At 39.8% G+C, this 16,441-nt stretch overlaps 1 protein-coding gene across 1 annotated transcript; it reads left to right on the forward strand.

Annotated features, from left to right (window-relative positions):
* Positions 1-15,101: 15,101 nt before the first annotated feature.
* LOC107829765 (diaboline synthase-like) lies at positions 15,102-15,728 on the forward strand. Its single transcript, XM_016657234.2, has one exon. It carries the CDS (start codon positions 15,102-15,104, stop codon positions 15,726-15,728), a length of 627 nt encoding a protein of 208 aa, XP_016512720.1.
* The last annotated feature ends 713 nt before the right edge of the window (positions 15,729-16,441 follow it).

Below are 16,441 nucleotides of genomic sequence, written 5' to 3' on the forward strand. Positions count from 1 at the left end.
AAACCAATGCCTACTGGTAGACTGGCCAAGTGGCAAATCTTGCTCACAGAATTTGACATAGTTTATGTCACTCGCACGGCGATGAAAGCCCAGGCGTTAGCAGATCATTTGGCCGAAATCTTGATCTCACCCTCTGGTCAGCACTATCCTGCTATAGCTAGGCTGCGCTTCTTTTACACGAACAATACAGCTGAATATGAAGCCTGCATCATGGGCATGCATATGGCGATCGATCAGGATGCTGAAGATTTATTGATTATGGGGGATTCTAACCTGATTATCCGGCAAGCCCAAGGTGAATGGGAAACTCGAGATGTCAAGCTCATTCCTTACCGACAACACATGGAGGATCTAGGCAAGCGGTTCAAATCAATAGAGTTCAGGTATATCCCGTGGTGTCACAATGAACTAGTGGATGCACTCGCCACCTTAGCTTCAATGTTACCCTACCCAGGCAACGCCCATGTCGATCCTTTGGAAATCCAAATCAAGGAAAGACACGGTTACTGTAATGTAATCGAGGCAGGATCGTATACCCAGCCATGGTACCATGATATCAAGAGGTTCTTGAAGACACAAGAATACCCCGAACATGCTACTGGAGATCAAAAGAGGACTATTAGGCGGCATGCAGGTGGTTTCTTTTTTAGCGGCGAGGTATTGTATAAAAGGACCCCGAACCTCAATTTGTTAAGATGTGTTGACGCCGAGGAGGCAGGAAGAATCATGCATGAAGTACACGCAGGAGTATGCGGGCCCCACATGAATGGGTATGTTTTGGCAAAGAAAATCCTTCGAGCGGGTTATTACTGGATGACCATGGAAAAGGACTGTTTTAGCTTCGTTCGAAAGTGTCATCAGTGTCAGGTGCACGGTGATCTGATTCATGCACCTCCCACAGAACTGCATCCCATGTCTGCACCTTGGCCATTTGTTGCTTGGGGCATGGACGTCATTGGTCCGATCGAGCCAAAGGCCTCAAATGGACACAGATTCATATTGGTCGCTATCGACTACTTCACGAAATGGGTAGAAGCTGTCACTCTCAAATCGGTCACTAAGAAGGCTGTGGTGGATTTTGTACATTCAAATCTTATCTGTCGTTTCGGTATTCCTGCAACTATCATCACAGATAACGCGACAAACTTGAATAGTCACTTGATGGGGGATGTATGCGAACAGTTCAAAATAACGCATAGAAACTCCACCCTTTATCGGCCCAAGGCCAATGGCACTATTGAAGCAGCAAATAAGAACATCAAGAAGATTTTGAGGAAGACGATCTAGAGTTCCCTACAATGGCATGAACAGTTACCCTTTTCATTGCTAGGATATCGCACCACAGTACGCACATCAGTAGGGGCAACCCATTACTTGTTGGTTTATGGGACCGAGGCTGTGATACCAGCAGAGGTGGAAATTCCTTCACTCCGAACCATTGTCGAAGTAGAAATTGAAGATAGTGAGTGGGTTAAGACTCGATTGGAGCAGTTGACTTTGATTGACGAGAAACAAATGGCCGCGGTTTGTCACGGACAGTTGTACCAACATAGAATGGCCCGTGCTTACAACAACAAAGTACGACCCAGGAATTTTGAAGTAGGGCAACTGGTATTAAGGTGCATTCTGCCACATCACCAGGAAGCGAAAGGAAAATTTGCTCCTAATTGGAAAGGCCCATACATCATCAGGAAGATATTACCGAGAGGAGCGTTGTATCTGGGTGATATTGAAGGAAATGATCCTGAAACAGCGGTGAATGCAGATGCAGTCAAAAGGTACTATGTCTGAGTTTTACTTCAGTGTTCTTGGCACGTTTGAGATGATAAAGGTTTTATTCTCACTACCCAAACATTATCAACTCTCTCTACAAGCCCTTTTGAGCCGGTTACATTTCTTTGGCTACGTTGTAAAAAAAATGATTCAGCCTGAACTACGTCTGACTTGATTCCGAAAGGATACGTAGGCAGCCTCTCTTTGGGGTTCAGTCACACCAAAAATAAAATCCAATTTACCCTGAAATTAAAATTGGGGTACACCAAATGGTTCAGAAGTTGTAATTTCATCCACAATTCTTTTACCAAGTACAAGTCCTTCGGATCAATTTCCAAGGGCAGGGGAAGCCAAGAGATATCATGATTGGAGACTGGTACATTCAGAATTGAGAGAAATAAAACGAGAGAGCCTTGTCGGTGAAAACCTTCGGGCAATGTGAGGCAACGGGAGTAGAGAAATCGAAAATGAGAGAGCTTGTTTAGTAAAAACTCGCAAAGAGTGCTATCAAGCGACAGCAAGGAGAGAAATGAGAGAGGTCGACTAGCGAAAACCCGCAAAGGGCGCTGTCGGCCGAAAAGATAATTCCACCTCAGAAAGTTTGGAAAGGTTCCACTGGTTTGGAAACATAGATCCTTTTTGGTTCATGAGAAAATGCAAGTTCGTGAAGGTCGGGCATCCAGTCCAAAAAGTATGTCATGTCAATTTAAAGTCAGCATATTGCCTCAGATAAGTCTTTCTTGTCCCAAAAGGGACACTTCTCTTTTAAAGTTCGTTTTCACCGCTTTTTGTTTTACCTTTCTTTGAATCCCTTTCATTTCAACCCCAAATTCCAAATGTGCTGGAAAGAATAGGTGGCAGGACCGATTTCGCGGAGCTCCGTTTAGTAAGAAGTAAAGAAAATACCCCACTTCAGTGGTACGTTTGTCTAATCCCGATTGATCATGATGTTGATTGCTTTCGAAGTAAAGCCACACACGCTCACACACACACACACAAAAAAAATAAAAAAAAATGGCAAATCCCCACAAGGTCTCCCTTTGTACAAATCCCCACAGAGTCCCCCAAAGAGTCTGCCCCAGCTAATCCCCAACAAGTCTGCCTTGTACAAATCCCCACAGAGTCTCCCCAATAAAAATCCCCACTAAGTCTGCCTCGGTAAAAATCCCCAAGCAGAATGGGATGGAAGAACCAAAGCCCTACACGGGCAAATCATCACAAAATATGGAAATGCGAGTCTGAGCAATTTAAAAGGGTTTCGCCTGTGAATCCAATCAATGGCAAAGTTTCTCAACAGGAATAAGGATGGGACAAAGCAATTGGAACAATCAAGGCCACCAAACTAACCACCATTTTCAAACTGACAATTGTTCTTTGTTTGGAAAATTGAAACAGGTGTAATCCAAAGCAACCGTGCAAGAAGCAGGTGCCGCCCAAAAAGAAAAGAAATACGTGAATGCAAGAAACAGCTTTGCAATAAGGAATCAACCCAAAAGGGAAGTTTCCCCAAAATTATCTCCTGCATTTTACTAAACAAAAATGAAAAAATAATAAAAAATAAAAACAAAACAAAAAAGGAAGTAAGAAGAAATCTCAAAAAAAAAGGGTTAGTTAGAATCCCCAACATTTTCCTTTAAGCCAGCATTAGGGCTCTAATCCCTGAGTTGAGCAACTTCCTTTTAGCAGACATTAGGGCTCTAATCCCTGAGTTGAGCGTTTTCCCTTTAGCCAGCATTAGGGCTCCAATCCCTGAGTTGAGCATTTTTTCTTTAGCCACCATTAGGGCTCCAATCCCTGAGTTGAGCAATTTCCCTTTAGCCAGCATTAGGGCTTCAATCCCTGAGTTGAGCAACTTTCCTTTAGCTAACATTAGGGCTCCAATCCCTGAGTTGAGCGTATTTCTTTTAGCCAGCATTAGGGCTCCAATCCCTGAGTTGAGCGTTTTTCCTGTTAGCCAGCATTAGGGCTCCAATCCTTGAGTTGAGCAACTTTCCTTTAGCCAACATTAGGGCTCCAATCCCTGAGTTGAGCATTTTTCCTTTAGCCAGCATTAGGGCTCCAATCCCTGAGTTGAGCGTTTTTCCTGTTAGCCGACATTAGGGCTCCAATCCCTGAGTTGAGCGTTTTTCCTTTAAGCCAGCATTAGGGCTCCAATCCCTAAGTTGAGCAACTTCCTTTTAGCCGACATTAGGGCTTCAATCCCTGAGTTAAGCGATTTCCTTTAGCCAGTATTAGGGCTCCAATACCTGAGTTGAGCAATTTGTTTTTAGCCGACATTAGGGCTCCAATCCCTGGGTTGAGAAATTTTTCTTTAAGCTAGCTTTAGGGCTTCCATCCCTGAGTTGAGCAACTTTCCTTTAGCAAGCATTAGGGCTCCAATCCCTGAGTTGCGCATTTTTACATTTTGCGACATTAAGGCTCCAATCCCTGAGTTGCGCTTTTCAGACTTGAGGTTTCCAATCCCCTCATCAATTCCGTAAATTTTCATGGCAATTAACTCACGAAATTTTCCTAGTTAAACTGGGGTAGAAAATTTCGTTCGTTTGTTTTGTTGTTTTAGTAGGTCTGACCTCAAGGCGCATGGATCGAGATGACCTACGGTTTGAGTCTCAATCCAGAATAAAGAAAAGAAGAAAAAGAACAAAAAGAAGATGTTCCCAAATATTGGAACAAACGAAGGGCAGGCCGCTCAAAAATTTGATCAAATTCCCAAGCTCCACCGATCCGTTTCACTCAATACTGTAGAAATAAACAAACGCCTACAACTTGCGAGCATCAAGATTCAGATCGAAGTCTACAAGCAGAATCAGCTAAGACCCAAGATCAAGCTGCAAAAGAATTATAGATAGGAATCTTGTAACTAGCGGTTGGCAGGCATAAGTAGTTAGTTCAGTTTCAATTTCCATTGGTTGTAATAAGGAGGTCAGTAAAGAAGTAGTGGCAACAGCAACAGTAGTAACAGCAAGCATTGCAATCCCATAGTAGTCCCAGTTACCAAAGTTTCCCGAACTACATTGATCTGATTCCTATTTAGCCCAGGATATGTAGGAAATCTTTGAAGCAATGATTCGGTCAAATCTTTCAAAAATGTGCTTCACATGGAGTAGTCCAACGGGCAAAAATCGCTCATATCCGCTCACTTTATCTTTGCACGAAAACCTCGCATGTTTTCGAACAAAGAGGGGCAGCTGTGAGCACGTGATTTTTGTCTACGCTACAATCGCTCCAAAAGAAATCGAAAAATAAAAACAAATGGTTTTGTTGTACAATTTTTTTGGAATTTACGTGGCATTTTTGTTAGTTGTTTGTAGTTTTGTCTGTGATTGTTTTAGTTTTGTCAAATAAAAATATATGTAGCGTGTAAGTTTAGGATATCGTTCTACAATTAGGAATTGATCAAACCATAATTTGGTTTTAAGGAAAAAAAACCACAAAAAAATATGCGTCTTTTATTCTATTTTGTTGTCATTGAGTGATTTTATTTTAATTAAATGTTAATATGTGTGATAATTATTGTTGGTATAAGTTTTATTTTTGATTTTTACAATTTAATTAAAAATTGTTTTGTTTAGAAATTAAAAGAAGAAAAGAAGAGAGTTCAAAATTGAAGAAAATCTGGAATTGGGCTCAAATTTGAGACCAAGAAAATCAGGCCCAATAATGGCATGACCCAGTCCGGTCCCTGATCCCTACAGCCTCATCAAACGGCTTCGTTTAGTGCTAGTCAAATCTGGACCTTTGATTCAAACAAATCTAACGGTCCAGTTCAACTCCCATTTCAAACCAAATGACGCCGTATAAGGATACTCAATCGGAGCCGTCCATCTTGTTCAATCCTACGGTCTCCAACACACCTCATTAGCCCGACCCACTTAACCCCAAAGACCGACCCAATCTCATTTAAAGCACACGACGTCGTTTCACCAAGTGAAAGATCTTGGTCGTTGATCATTCTTGATCCAATGACCAGGATTCGACTTCCCCGTCCCGTATATAAACCCTCTTCTCTCACCCCACGCCCTAAGCCAGACCCCCCCTCCCCATCATCGTCTCTCTCACCAGACCCAAACCCCACGAAACCCTAGCGCCACCCCCCTTTCCCCTCACCGTAAACCCGACGGCAACAATGCCGGTGACCCCCAGACTAACACCCCTAGGCCACCTCGACCCCTGAACACAGATCTACTAACCGTAGGTCTCGAATCTTTCCCCACCGTCTCGAATCTTCATTTGAAGATTCGAGCCGGACCCCAACCCAGTCCAAACCCCCCCCCCAAATCCATACCAGATGCCCCCCTGACCTCCTCGTGACCAAACCAAGTTTGGTTTGGTCCGAATCTTACCAGAAAACCCCGAGTCCCAAATCCGCCCTAAGAACCCTAGAAATCCAAAAAACAACTGAGTTGTTGTCCAATTAAACAAGATGTTTGGGGTCTAATAGACCTTAATCGAAGTGTTCTCAGTTAAAGTCCGTTCAACCCCTAAAAAGGTTCGATTCAAAATCTGAGACAGGGCAGTCTGATTTTTAACCCTTTAAGGTATTTCTTCTTCTTTTCTTTGTCAATTCCTTGTTGTTTGTTTTGTTATTGTTTGTTCGTATGTTTGAATGTAAGTTTGATCTGTTTCCAATTGTGTCAACTATTCTGTCCATCTCACCCAGATCTTTATTTGATCGAATTTGTTTCTATGTGTTTATTAAGTATAATTACAGTTTGTGTAATCGAGTCGAATAAGTTCCGTCAATCAGTTAAGTTTTCCACAAATCCCCTTGCCTGTCAACATGAAATCATAATCTGTGCTTGTTCAAGTTTGGTTATCTGTTATTGATTTGTGCGCGTTGTAATTCACACAGTCGATTCGATACATGTCGTCAATTAGTTTCAGTTTGGAATGGTATTAATCTGGCTCATACAGTTGATTTGTTTACTGAGGCTTTTGAGAATTGATTGCACTGTGTTTAGCCTGTTTAGTTGAATAAAAATCACTTAAGGATTGGTTATAGCTGTTAGTTTTGATATAGATTTCAGAGTTCAATTCGAATTGATATAGGATTTGCCCCTATTTGTCTACTTTTGTGGACAGCATGTGCATTGGAGCCTTTAATGGATTAAAATTAACTTGACAGCATGTGTTGTCAGGGCATATTCATGCTGCCCATACTTTGTTTAGTTTAATAAAAGGTAAACCACTTTTAATATTAAAGATAAGGGCTGTCAGGGGAATCTGATGGGAGGGTTACCTTTCTTTAGTTTGTGAGTGGAAAAACAGAAAAGAGAACATGGGGGAGTTTAGTTTTAAATGAGAGAGGAACAGGCTGGAAAGGGGGGAATTCCTTTCTATAAAGTCTCCATTGGTTAGGGACAGACATTAGGAGTTCGAAAAAAGAAAGGAAAAGAGTTGAAAGAGAGGCAGAACAATCAGAAAAAGAGAGGGGTTTAGACAGTTTTCAGCCATCAAAAACCTCTCTAAAAAATCTATCCCCTTTAAGTTTTCAGCAGATAAAGAATCAGAAATAGAGGGGATTTGTGGTCAGACCAAGAGTTTAGAACCAGAAACTGGGCAAAGACCTAAGATTTTAAAACCAGAAAAAGGATATAGAGAGAGTTGTTTCTGTATAAACAGAGAGTTTGTTTCAAGTTCAGTTGAGTCTTTTTTTTGGTGTTGATATTTTGCTGTTGGGTTTACAATTCATTCCGGGATTTGTTGGAATGTTGTTTTCTGTTTTGGAATTGGTTGCTGTTGGTTTGAATCTGCTACTGTTGCTGTTGACTTAGTGTTGTTGCTGCTGCCATTTCTTTGCTGCTGTTGATTTTTTTTACTCTCCCCTTCTTCTTGTTGTTTCAACATCCAGGTACACGAATTAAGCTCACCCTGATGTAACTTTGAACTTGAATGAAATGAAGCTGCATTCCTGATTTGAGCATGTTCTACACGCTTGTAGTTATGAGCATTCAACTGATTTGTAGTTGTTCAATATTTAGTTTGTTAGGAAGTGGTTTGCTGTGAACTTTTGTTATCAGTAACCTACTATGGATTGAAAACTGATTTTTAGTTAAATTCATGCTAGATGTTGTAGTTAAACTTAGAATAGGAAACCAATATTCATCCACTTGTCTCCACATTTATAGCTCCTGTACATTTAGCTGTTGAACATCAAAAGGTAACTAAAACAGGCAAATGATTTTGGAATCTGTAATTCCCACGTGTAACGACGTATTAGTAATGAATAGAAGTTGACACATTAGCTTTGTTTTGTTAAAATCTCAATGCCAACTTCAATATGATCTCCTAGTCGTTTTCTTACTCTCAATAACATTACGAAACCCATAAGTAGATAATTAGGAAGGAAGTTTTTTTTTGTACGTACAACTAGAAATAAACAATCGGTATTTGTTAATTTGAATAGGCACGCACTACCCTTTCTGGATGATTGCTAAATGCATGACATAACTACTTAACATATCTTCATTTCCTGTAAATTAGAATTCCATTTGGGCTGGGTTTAAAGGTTTGTGACTGACTATCTTTCGTACATATTTGAGCGCAAATTTCATGTTTACGTTCGTATGGATCTAATGACTAAGAAGTTGCACCCTTTTCAAACTTAAAATTAAGTAGGATCTTTCCTTATCTAGAGACAAACATAATAGAAAATGTAGTCACTATAGGTTTTATCCTTTCAAAAAATGAGATGAGCCTCGCCAAGTACAGATGCAAATTGCGGGGCCCTCAATAATTGGTTGTAATAAATATTTAGATTTCTCGGGATGGGTTGTTTAGTAAACTTCACCGCTTTCCCTAAAGATAATAACTCGTTTGACTCTTTAGGCGCGATTTAATTAAATTACATTCTTAAATTCGGGTGCGCATTTATGCGACCCAAATCCAAATCTCGACGGAGTTGGAATGTATTAACAACCACAGGCGCATTGATTGTGACGTGGTTCGAAATGCATTTTCACGACGTTGCAATTCCATAAAAATAATAATAAAAGCGGTTTAAACTTAATAAAAGCACATAAGTCATAACATGTATTTAAATCAGATATTTAGTCATTATAACAATTTAAGCGACCGTGCTAGAACCACGGGATTCGGGGGTGCCTAACACCTTCCCTGGGGTCAACAGAATTCCTTACTTAGAATTTCTGGTTCGCAGACTTCATTTGGAAAGTCGGATATTTTCCTCGATTTGGGATTCAAGATAAACCGGTGACTTGGGACACCAAAAACCAAACCTTTCCCAAGTGGCGACTCTGAAATTAAATAAATAATCCCATTTCGAATATTGTCACTTAAATTGGAAAAACTCCCTCGCTCATTTTACCCTTCGGGGTGGGCGCACAAAAAGGAGGTGTGACAACATATGCTCTAATACTCACAACAATTCAGTTTAGATAAATTCCTAACTTCGTTCAAAAAGTTGACAAAATCGCCCTCGGGCCCATGTACCTGGATTCCAAAAATACTCACAAAATCCGACAATTCATTCCGATACGAGTTCAACCATACTAATTTTATCAAATTCCGATAACAACTTGACCTCCAAATCTTGAATTTTCATTCTTCAAAAGTTTTACAAAATTCTTGATTTATTCTATTTAAATCCGAAATAAATGATGAATATAACCATAGAATCATGAAGTATAATTACTTTCGGATATAGAACACTTACCCCAATCAATATAGTAAAAATCGCCTCAAACATCGCTTCAATCCGAGCTCCATAGCTCCAAATATGATAAAAACGGCCGAAACCTCGAAATATAGCTTCTACCCAGGTATTTACTCTTCGTGATCGCCAAGCACAACATTTCTCAGCCCAAAATTTGCCTTTCACGATCGCGGAAAATGTTTCATAATCGCGAAGAACAAATGCCCAGCTCTTCCAGACAGTCTCTAATATAATGGCCATAACGTCTTGTACAAAATTTCAAATTACAAATGGTTTAACTTTTTGAAAACTAGACTCCAAGTACTACAACTTTTATGCTTTGCTCATCTACCATTCCCTTATAGATTACAAGATATAAGCTTTCAAAGTGAGTCTTGTGCAACATAAATTTCTTCGTCGCGATTTCCAAACTCTTCTCGGATAGGTTGTAGTGTACCACTCATAACATTTTGTACAAAACTCCAAATACCAAATGGTTTGATTTTCTAAAAACTAAAACAAAGGGCTACAACTTTCGTTTTTGGATCATCTCCAAATTCCTTATAGATTGTGAGATACAAGCTTCCAAAGTCGGGTCAGTGCAGCAGAAACTTTCCTCTACGCGATCGCGAAAGACCTTCCGCGATCGCGAATCACTGGCCATTTTCTCCCATTTTACTCATCGCGATCACAACCAATTCCCCGCGATCGCGTAGCACACTGCTGTAGCCAAAAACCAGTAGCTTAAAATGGTCTAGAAATGGTCCGAAACTCACCCGAGCCCCATGGGACCCCGTCCAAACATACCAACAAGTCTCAAAACGTATCACGGACTTAGTCGAGCCTCAAATCATATCAAACAATGCTAAAACCATGAATCACACTCCAATCCAAGCTTAATGAACTTTAGAATTTCAAACTTCTATAATCGATGCTTAAACCTATCAAATCACGTCCGATTGACCTCAAATTTTTCGCACAAGTCATATTCGACATTACGGACCTACTCCAACTTCTAGAATCAGAATCCGACCCAGATATCAAAAAGTCCACTTCCGGACAAACTCCTCCAAAACATTCAAATTTCTATCTTTAGCCAAATGACTCCAAAATGACCCACGGACCTCCGAATTCACTTCCGATCGCGCTCCCAATACCAGAATCACCATACAGAGCTATTCCAAGACTCGGAATCCCAAATGGACTTCGATAACACTGAAATGTACTTCAACCCAAACCTATGAAATTCTTTCAAAAATGTCAACTTCCACAATAGGTGCCGAAACGTTCTCAGTTCTTCCAAAACCTGATTCGGACGTACGCCCAAGTCCGAAATCATCATATGAACCTGTTGGAACCTTCGAATCTTGATTTTGAGGTCGTTTACTCAAAATCCAATCTTAGTCCATTCTTTCACCTTAAAGCTCCCGAATTGAGAATTTTCTTTCCAAATTAACTCCAAACTTCTCGAAATTCAATTACGATTATGTGTACAAGTCATAATACCTGAAGTGAAGCTACTCATGGCCTCAAACTGCAGAACAACGCGCTAGAGCTCAAAACGATCGGTCGGGTCGTTACACAATCAATACAACATAATTAAGGTTAAGCATACGAAGGAGTATGATCGTTATGATCCTTTCATAATTGCACATAATGTTAGGCAAGTGTATTATGCTCCTTATCCATTGTGGCGCAATAAGTCCTATTGGTGGGTTGTAATAAAAACTAAGCATGTAGGTAGGGTGAAAGTCAAGAATGTGTTAGATGTTACATATCAAAACGATATCTCTAGTGTTCACCAAATAGTAGATGAACTTTTAGAAAATGATTTGGAACATCCTGAACACATATTGGAAGAAGTTGATATAAATGAAGTAACAATTATAGAAAATGAGGAAGAAGAATCAACTGATGAAGCTCAAACTAGTGAGGAAGATGAATTCTCAAACAAGGAACAATACGTCGATGAGCTTTAAAAAGTTGGTTTCATTAATAACTCTCATTTTATAGCTAGTTTCTTATATGTTTCAATCTAAATATGTATTATATTATGCAGATGAGAGGCAAGGGTCAAGGTAACAATGACTCTACTGGTTCTCGGGGTCGAGAAAAGGCTAGGAAGGCAAAGAGGAGGGTAGAAGATAATACTGCATCTTTTCCACCCTCTTCGGAGATGCATATGCCTATGCCTAGGTCTTATCCTCCACCCCAGGGCTATTTTGAGCTGCCACAGCATCACGAGCCCTATATCTTCGTGCAGACACCAGGTTTTTCATCACAGGGCTATAGGACTATACGTCCGGCATACAGTCCAGCTGCCTCACAACCACGTGGATCACAGCCATCTGTATCGCATGGATCGCATCCATCCATGTCACATCCACATGAATCACATCCATCCGTGTTATAGCCACTCGGGTCACAGCCACTTAGGTCATAGACATCAGTATCACAACTATCAGTATCACAGCCACTTGCGGTCCATCAAGCTATGTCGCAGTCATAGGGATCGCAACCATCTTCACCAGCGACTCTATCTATTTCAGGCCTTCGCCTGCGAGATATAGCTGTAACCCCCCTACACCTTCCACATATGCCTCTGATATACATGTTTCGGACGGTGATGTTGATGATGACGAGGAGGTGCATTATGATCAATATGGTAGGATTATCATTGTCCCTGAGGGTGATGGGTAAGAGTTATTTGTTATTTTTACGTTTATTGTTTTGTACAGTTTGTACTAAGATATGATAATGTTTTTTTAATTAAATTGCAGGTTCATCCTGAGTAATATTACTATGAGGATAATCACCAAAGCCACCAGAAAGCTTTATGATGGCCCTTATTCGACTTGGAGTGAATTCCCATTCCCGCTGAAGGAGCAAATTTTCAATCAATTTAATGCATAAATGTTCTTTTAAGTAGTATAATTATTTATATTTATGATATTTTCATATAATATTTAACCTTTGAAATACACAGCAAGTGTGTATGGGAACATCGCTATAGCGCGGAAGTGGCTGCAAATTTTCATGATAAAGCTCATAAGTGGTTGTCGCATAGTTTCTCCAAAGCTAGAAAGTTAAACCAGAAGCCTGACTCGTTGCTTCAGAATTTATGGGAGGATTTGCAAAGGCAATGGCTTACCGCAAAGTTCTTAGAGAAGAGCAAAAAAGGAAAGAAAGCTCGCGCATCTGAGAAGGGAGGCTCCTTGCACACTGGAGGTGCAATCAGCCTAGGGACAATAAAAAGAAGATTGGTACATAATTGCTTAATTTATTTTAATTTTCAAAGTATATCTATTATGTTTATTAACTAAAATTTATGAGTTTTCAGGAAAAGAAGTTGGGGCGTCCAATGAACCAAGATGAGCTATTCAAGGAGACTCATATTAAAAGAAGAAGAAAGAGACGGATTAAGAAAGGTGGGTCGAGGGTCGAACCTCGATTGTACATGTAAGTTTTTATTTTTCATTAAGTATTTTGATTTACTTTTATATAAATTTTGAAATACTAATTCAATGTAATTTTTCTTATAGGGTCGCTTCACAGCTGACGTGGAGGAATTCATACGCAGTCAGCCACCTAATGAGTCGGGCGAGGCAATCCAACCTTAGGACGAGGATGCTGAAAGAATGTGGATGGAGGCTGCTGGCGGTCCAAAATGGGAGAAGGTATACAAGCTTCCTACTAATAAATTCCATCGTTATAAGTGTGGAATGCAAGGAATAGGGACTTCCTCGCAAGGCGAGCAACTTGATGGGGAGAGCCTCTCCGCTATGCGGGAGACTGTGACAAAGCTCACATCCGAGCTAGAAGCGGCCAAGGAAAGAGAAAAGCTTAGAGATGCTCAGTACATTGGCATACAAGCTCAGTACCAGGCATGCAAGAGAAGCTCAAATCTCTCCTAGCTTCTAGAGGTTTTCTGATTCTCCGTCCTCGTGAGTCATCGTCAGAGGCTCGACTTGAACGTGAGCGTTCCTTCCGTCCTCTCCATGCTCATTCCTCCCGTCCCCCCGTGAGCGTTCTTCTCGTCCTCGACAAGTAGACCCTTCTGTATACCATCTTGTTGATAAAAGTTCATCAGACGGTGATGATAATGATGTTGTACAAAACACTCCTTGACTTTTATATACTTTGAACAAGACAAATAGAACTGATTTTGAAATAGGTGCAATAAGCGTTAACTTAGTTTTGTTAGTTTAATTTGTTAGTTCTATTGAACTTTAATTTGTTGGTTTAAATGTGTTTTTTGAATTTTGTTGTTGTTGTTGTTGGGTTGTTGTGGAGATTTTGGTATTGAAATTGTCGTTTATGAATTGAATTATATTGTTATTTAGGGATTTTGGTATGCTGGCAGGTGGTGTAGCTGCCAAAACAGGCGTTTTATGCCAAAATTATTACCCAGAAAAACGACCAAAGTTTGTCGCTTACCTATTAAAAAAAATAATTCTGGAAATTAGCGACCAAGGTTGGTCGCTTATATATTAAAAAATTAAAAAATTAAAAATTGGGGACCAAGATTGGTCGCTTATGTATAAAAACAATTATAAAATAAAACAAAACGACCAAAGTCGGTCGCTTATGAACCCAGTTGGTCGCTAATTTTTTATATATAATAATTTAAAAAATATTGTAATTTAAATGTAGAGACCAATGTTGGTCGCTAAATTTATATTATTAAAATATTATACCGACCAAATTTGTCGGTATTTTGTTTACAGTGAACATTTGATCATTTTAGCTAAGCGACCAACTTTGGTCGTTAAAGTAAAGGGACCACCAATATAGCTACCAAGCATGTTTGGACGCGTTTTGGTCGCTATATTGAGATAAGTAACCAACGTTGTTCGCTTTTTGTGGCCGCTAAAACCCGAATTTCTGGTAGTGTTAAACTTCAACTTTTTCAACTTTCACTGAAATGCCTCAAATTACCCTACGGGCCTCCAAATCCAAATCCAAATCCGAACACACGCCCAAGTCCAAAATCACCATACGAAGCTACTGACATCATCCAAAACTCATCCCGGAGCCATTTACTCAAAAGTCAAATTCCGGTCAAATTCTCTCCGCTAAAGCTTCCAAAACTATATTCCTTCTTCCAATTTGACCCCGATTCATCTGGAAACTGAATCCAACCATGCACACAAGTCGATGTACATAATGTGAAGCTGCTCATGACCTCAAACTGTCGAACCGAACGCAATTGTTCAAAACAACCAAGCGGGTCGTTATACAAATTTGCATGCATGTCTTTCTTTTCTATCCACTCAAATCCATCGTTGCTGATCCATCTGAAATTTCCAGTATAGATGAATGATTAGAGCAATCATTATGCAAGCTTTTAACCCACATTTATCCAGCAGCAGGTAGATTTGCAGCTAATGATAATAGTCACTCAGTTGATTGCCTTGATCAAGGTGTTACATATATAAAGGCAAAAGTTAACTGTCAATTCGATGATTTTATCAAAGCTGCACTAAAGGATATTGATTTTGCACTAAATTTTTGCCCCGACATGGTTCGTGATGCTTCTAATTCACCATTAGTGGTAGTGCAAGTGACCAAGTTTAATTGTGGTGGGCTAGCTTTAACCATCAGCACTTCACACTCTGCTATGGATGGATTCACATAATCGAAATTCCTTTACGAGTGGGCTAAAGTGAGTAAAATGGGAACTTCCAGAAAGGATATCAACTGCTTCACCTTTGATTTAGGAACCATCTTCCTAGCAAGTGATCATTCGTCGAAAATTCTCAAGTCCTCCTCGAGTTCTATAAGAAAACCTAGAGAGATTGCAATGGTGGCAAAGAGGTTTGTCATTAATGAATCAGCAATATCAAGTCTTAGGGACAAACTAGGTTTCAAACCCACAAGGGTTGAGATGGCGATTTCTCTTTTGTGGAGGGCTCTAATCAATGCTTCTCAACAAAGAAATGGGCATTTAAGACCTTGCTTATTGATTCTTTCTATGAATTTACGTGGTAAGATTGACTTTCCAAGATATAAAAGTTCCTTTGGAAATTTTGCTATTGATGTTCCAGTCAAATTCATACCAGGAGGAGCAGAAACAAAAATGGAGTTGCAAGATTTTATAATATTTCTTAAGGATACAATACAAAAGAAAAGCTTATTATTTGCTAAAGCTTCTACATGTGACTTATTTTCCATGGTAGCCAAGTTTCATGATGAAATACAACAATGGGAAGATAATGATGAAGTGGATGTATTCATGGTCTCAACCTTGTGCAGCTTTCCTGTTTATGAATCGATTTTGGGTGGGGAAAACCGTGCTTGACAAGTTTTGGATTAAGACGTAGCGATATGTTTTGGTTGCATAAAACAGAATGTGGCACTGGAATTGTTGTGCAGGCGGATTTGAAGCAAAGCTACATGGAAATGTTTGAATGTGACCATGATGTATTGGCTTTCACTTGCAAGTACGGTGCTCCCCTTAAGAGTTTTCTTTAAATTCTCTCTTGTAACAACCAATATTGTGATGACCCAAAAGGTCATCTCTTGTTTTAGAAGTCAAATCTTTGTTTTGAGGCATTAACAACCTCCTTTTTGTCTCAGCTCGATTTGTGTGTGCAGTCCGGGCGTATATCCGGAAAGCTTTTATGTGAAAATATATTAATTAATAATTTTTAAGAGTTCATATTAGATTTTTAGTTGACTTTGGTCAACATTTCGAGTGAACAGACCCAGACCCGTGTTCTAACGGTCCCGGGAGGTCCGTAGTAAAATATGGGACTTAGGTGTATGCCTGAAATTGAACTCCGAGGTCCCTAGCTTTAGAAATCAATTTTTGAAGAAGATTGTTATGCTGGATTTTCAAGGAAATAAAGAAATGAATTTATGTTTGAACTCATTGGTATCGGGCCCGTATTTTGGTTCTGGGGCCCGGTACGGGTTTGTTATAATATTTAAGTCCCGTCTGTAAAATTGGGCGGAAATCGGAGTTCATTTGACGTGATTCGGACCTCTGTTTGAGAAAGTAGTGAATTTGAA

The sequence above is a fragment of the Nicotiana tabacum genome, chromosome 3 (genome assembly GCF_000715075.1).
Source record: "Nicotiana tabacum cultivar K326 chromosome 3, ASM71507v2, whole genome shotgun sequence".
Classification (NCBI taxonomy): domain Eukaryota; kingdom Viridiplantae; phylum Streptophyta; class Magnoliopsida; order Solanales; family Solanaceae; genus Nicotiana; species Nicotiana tabacum.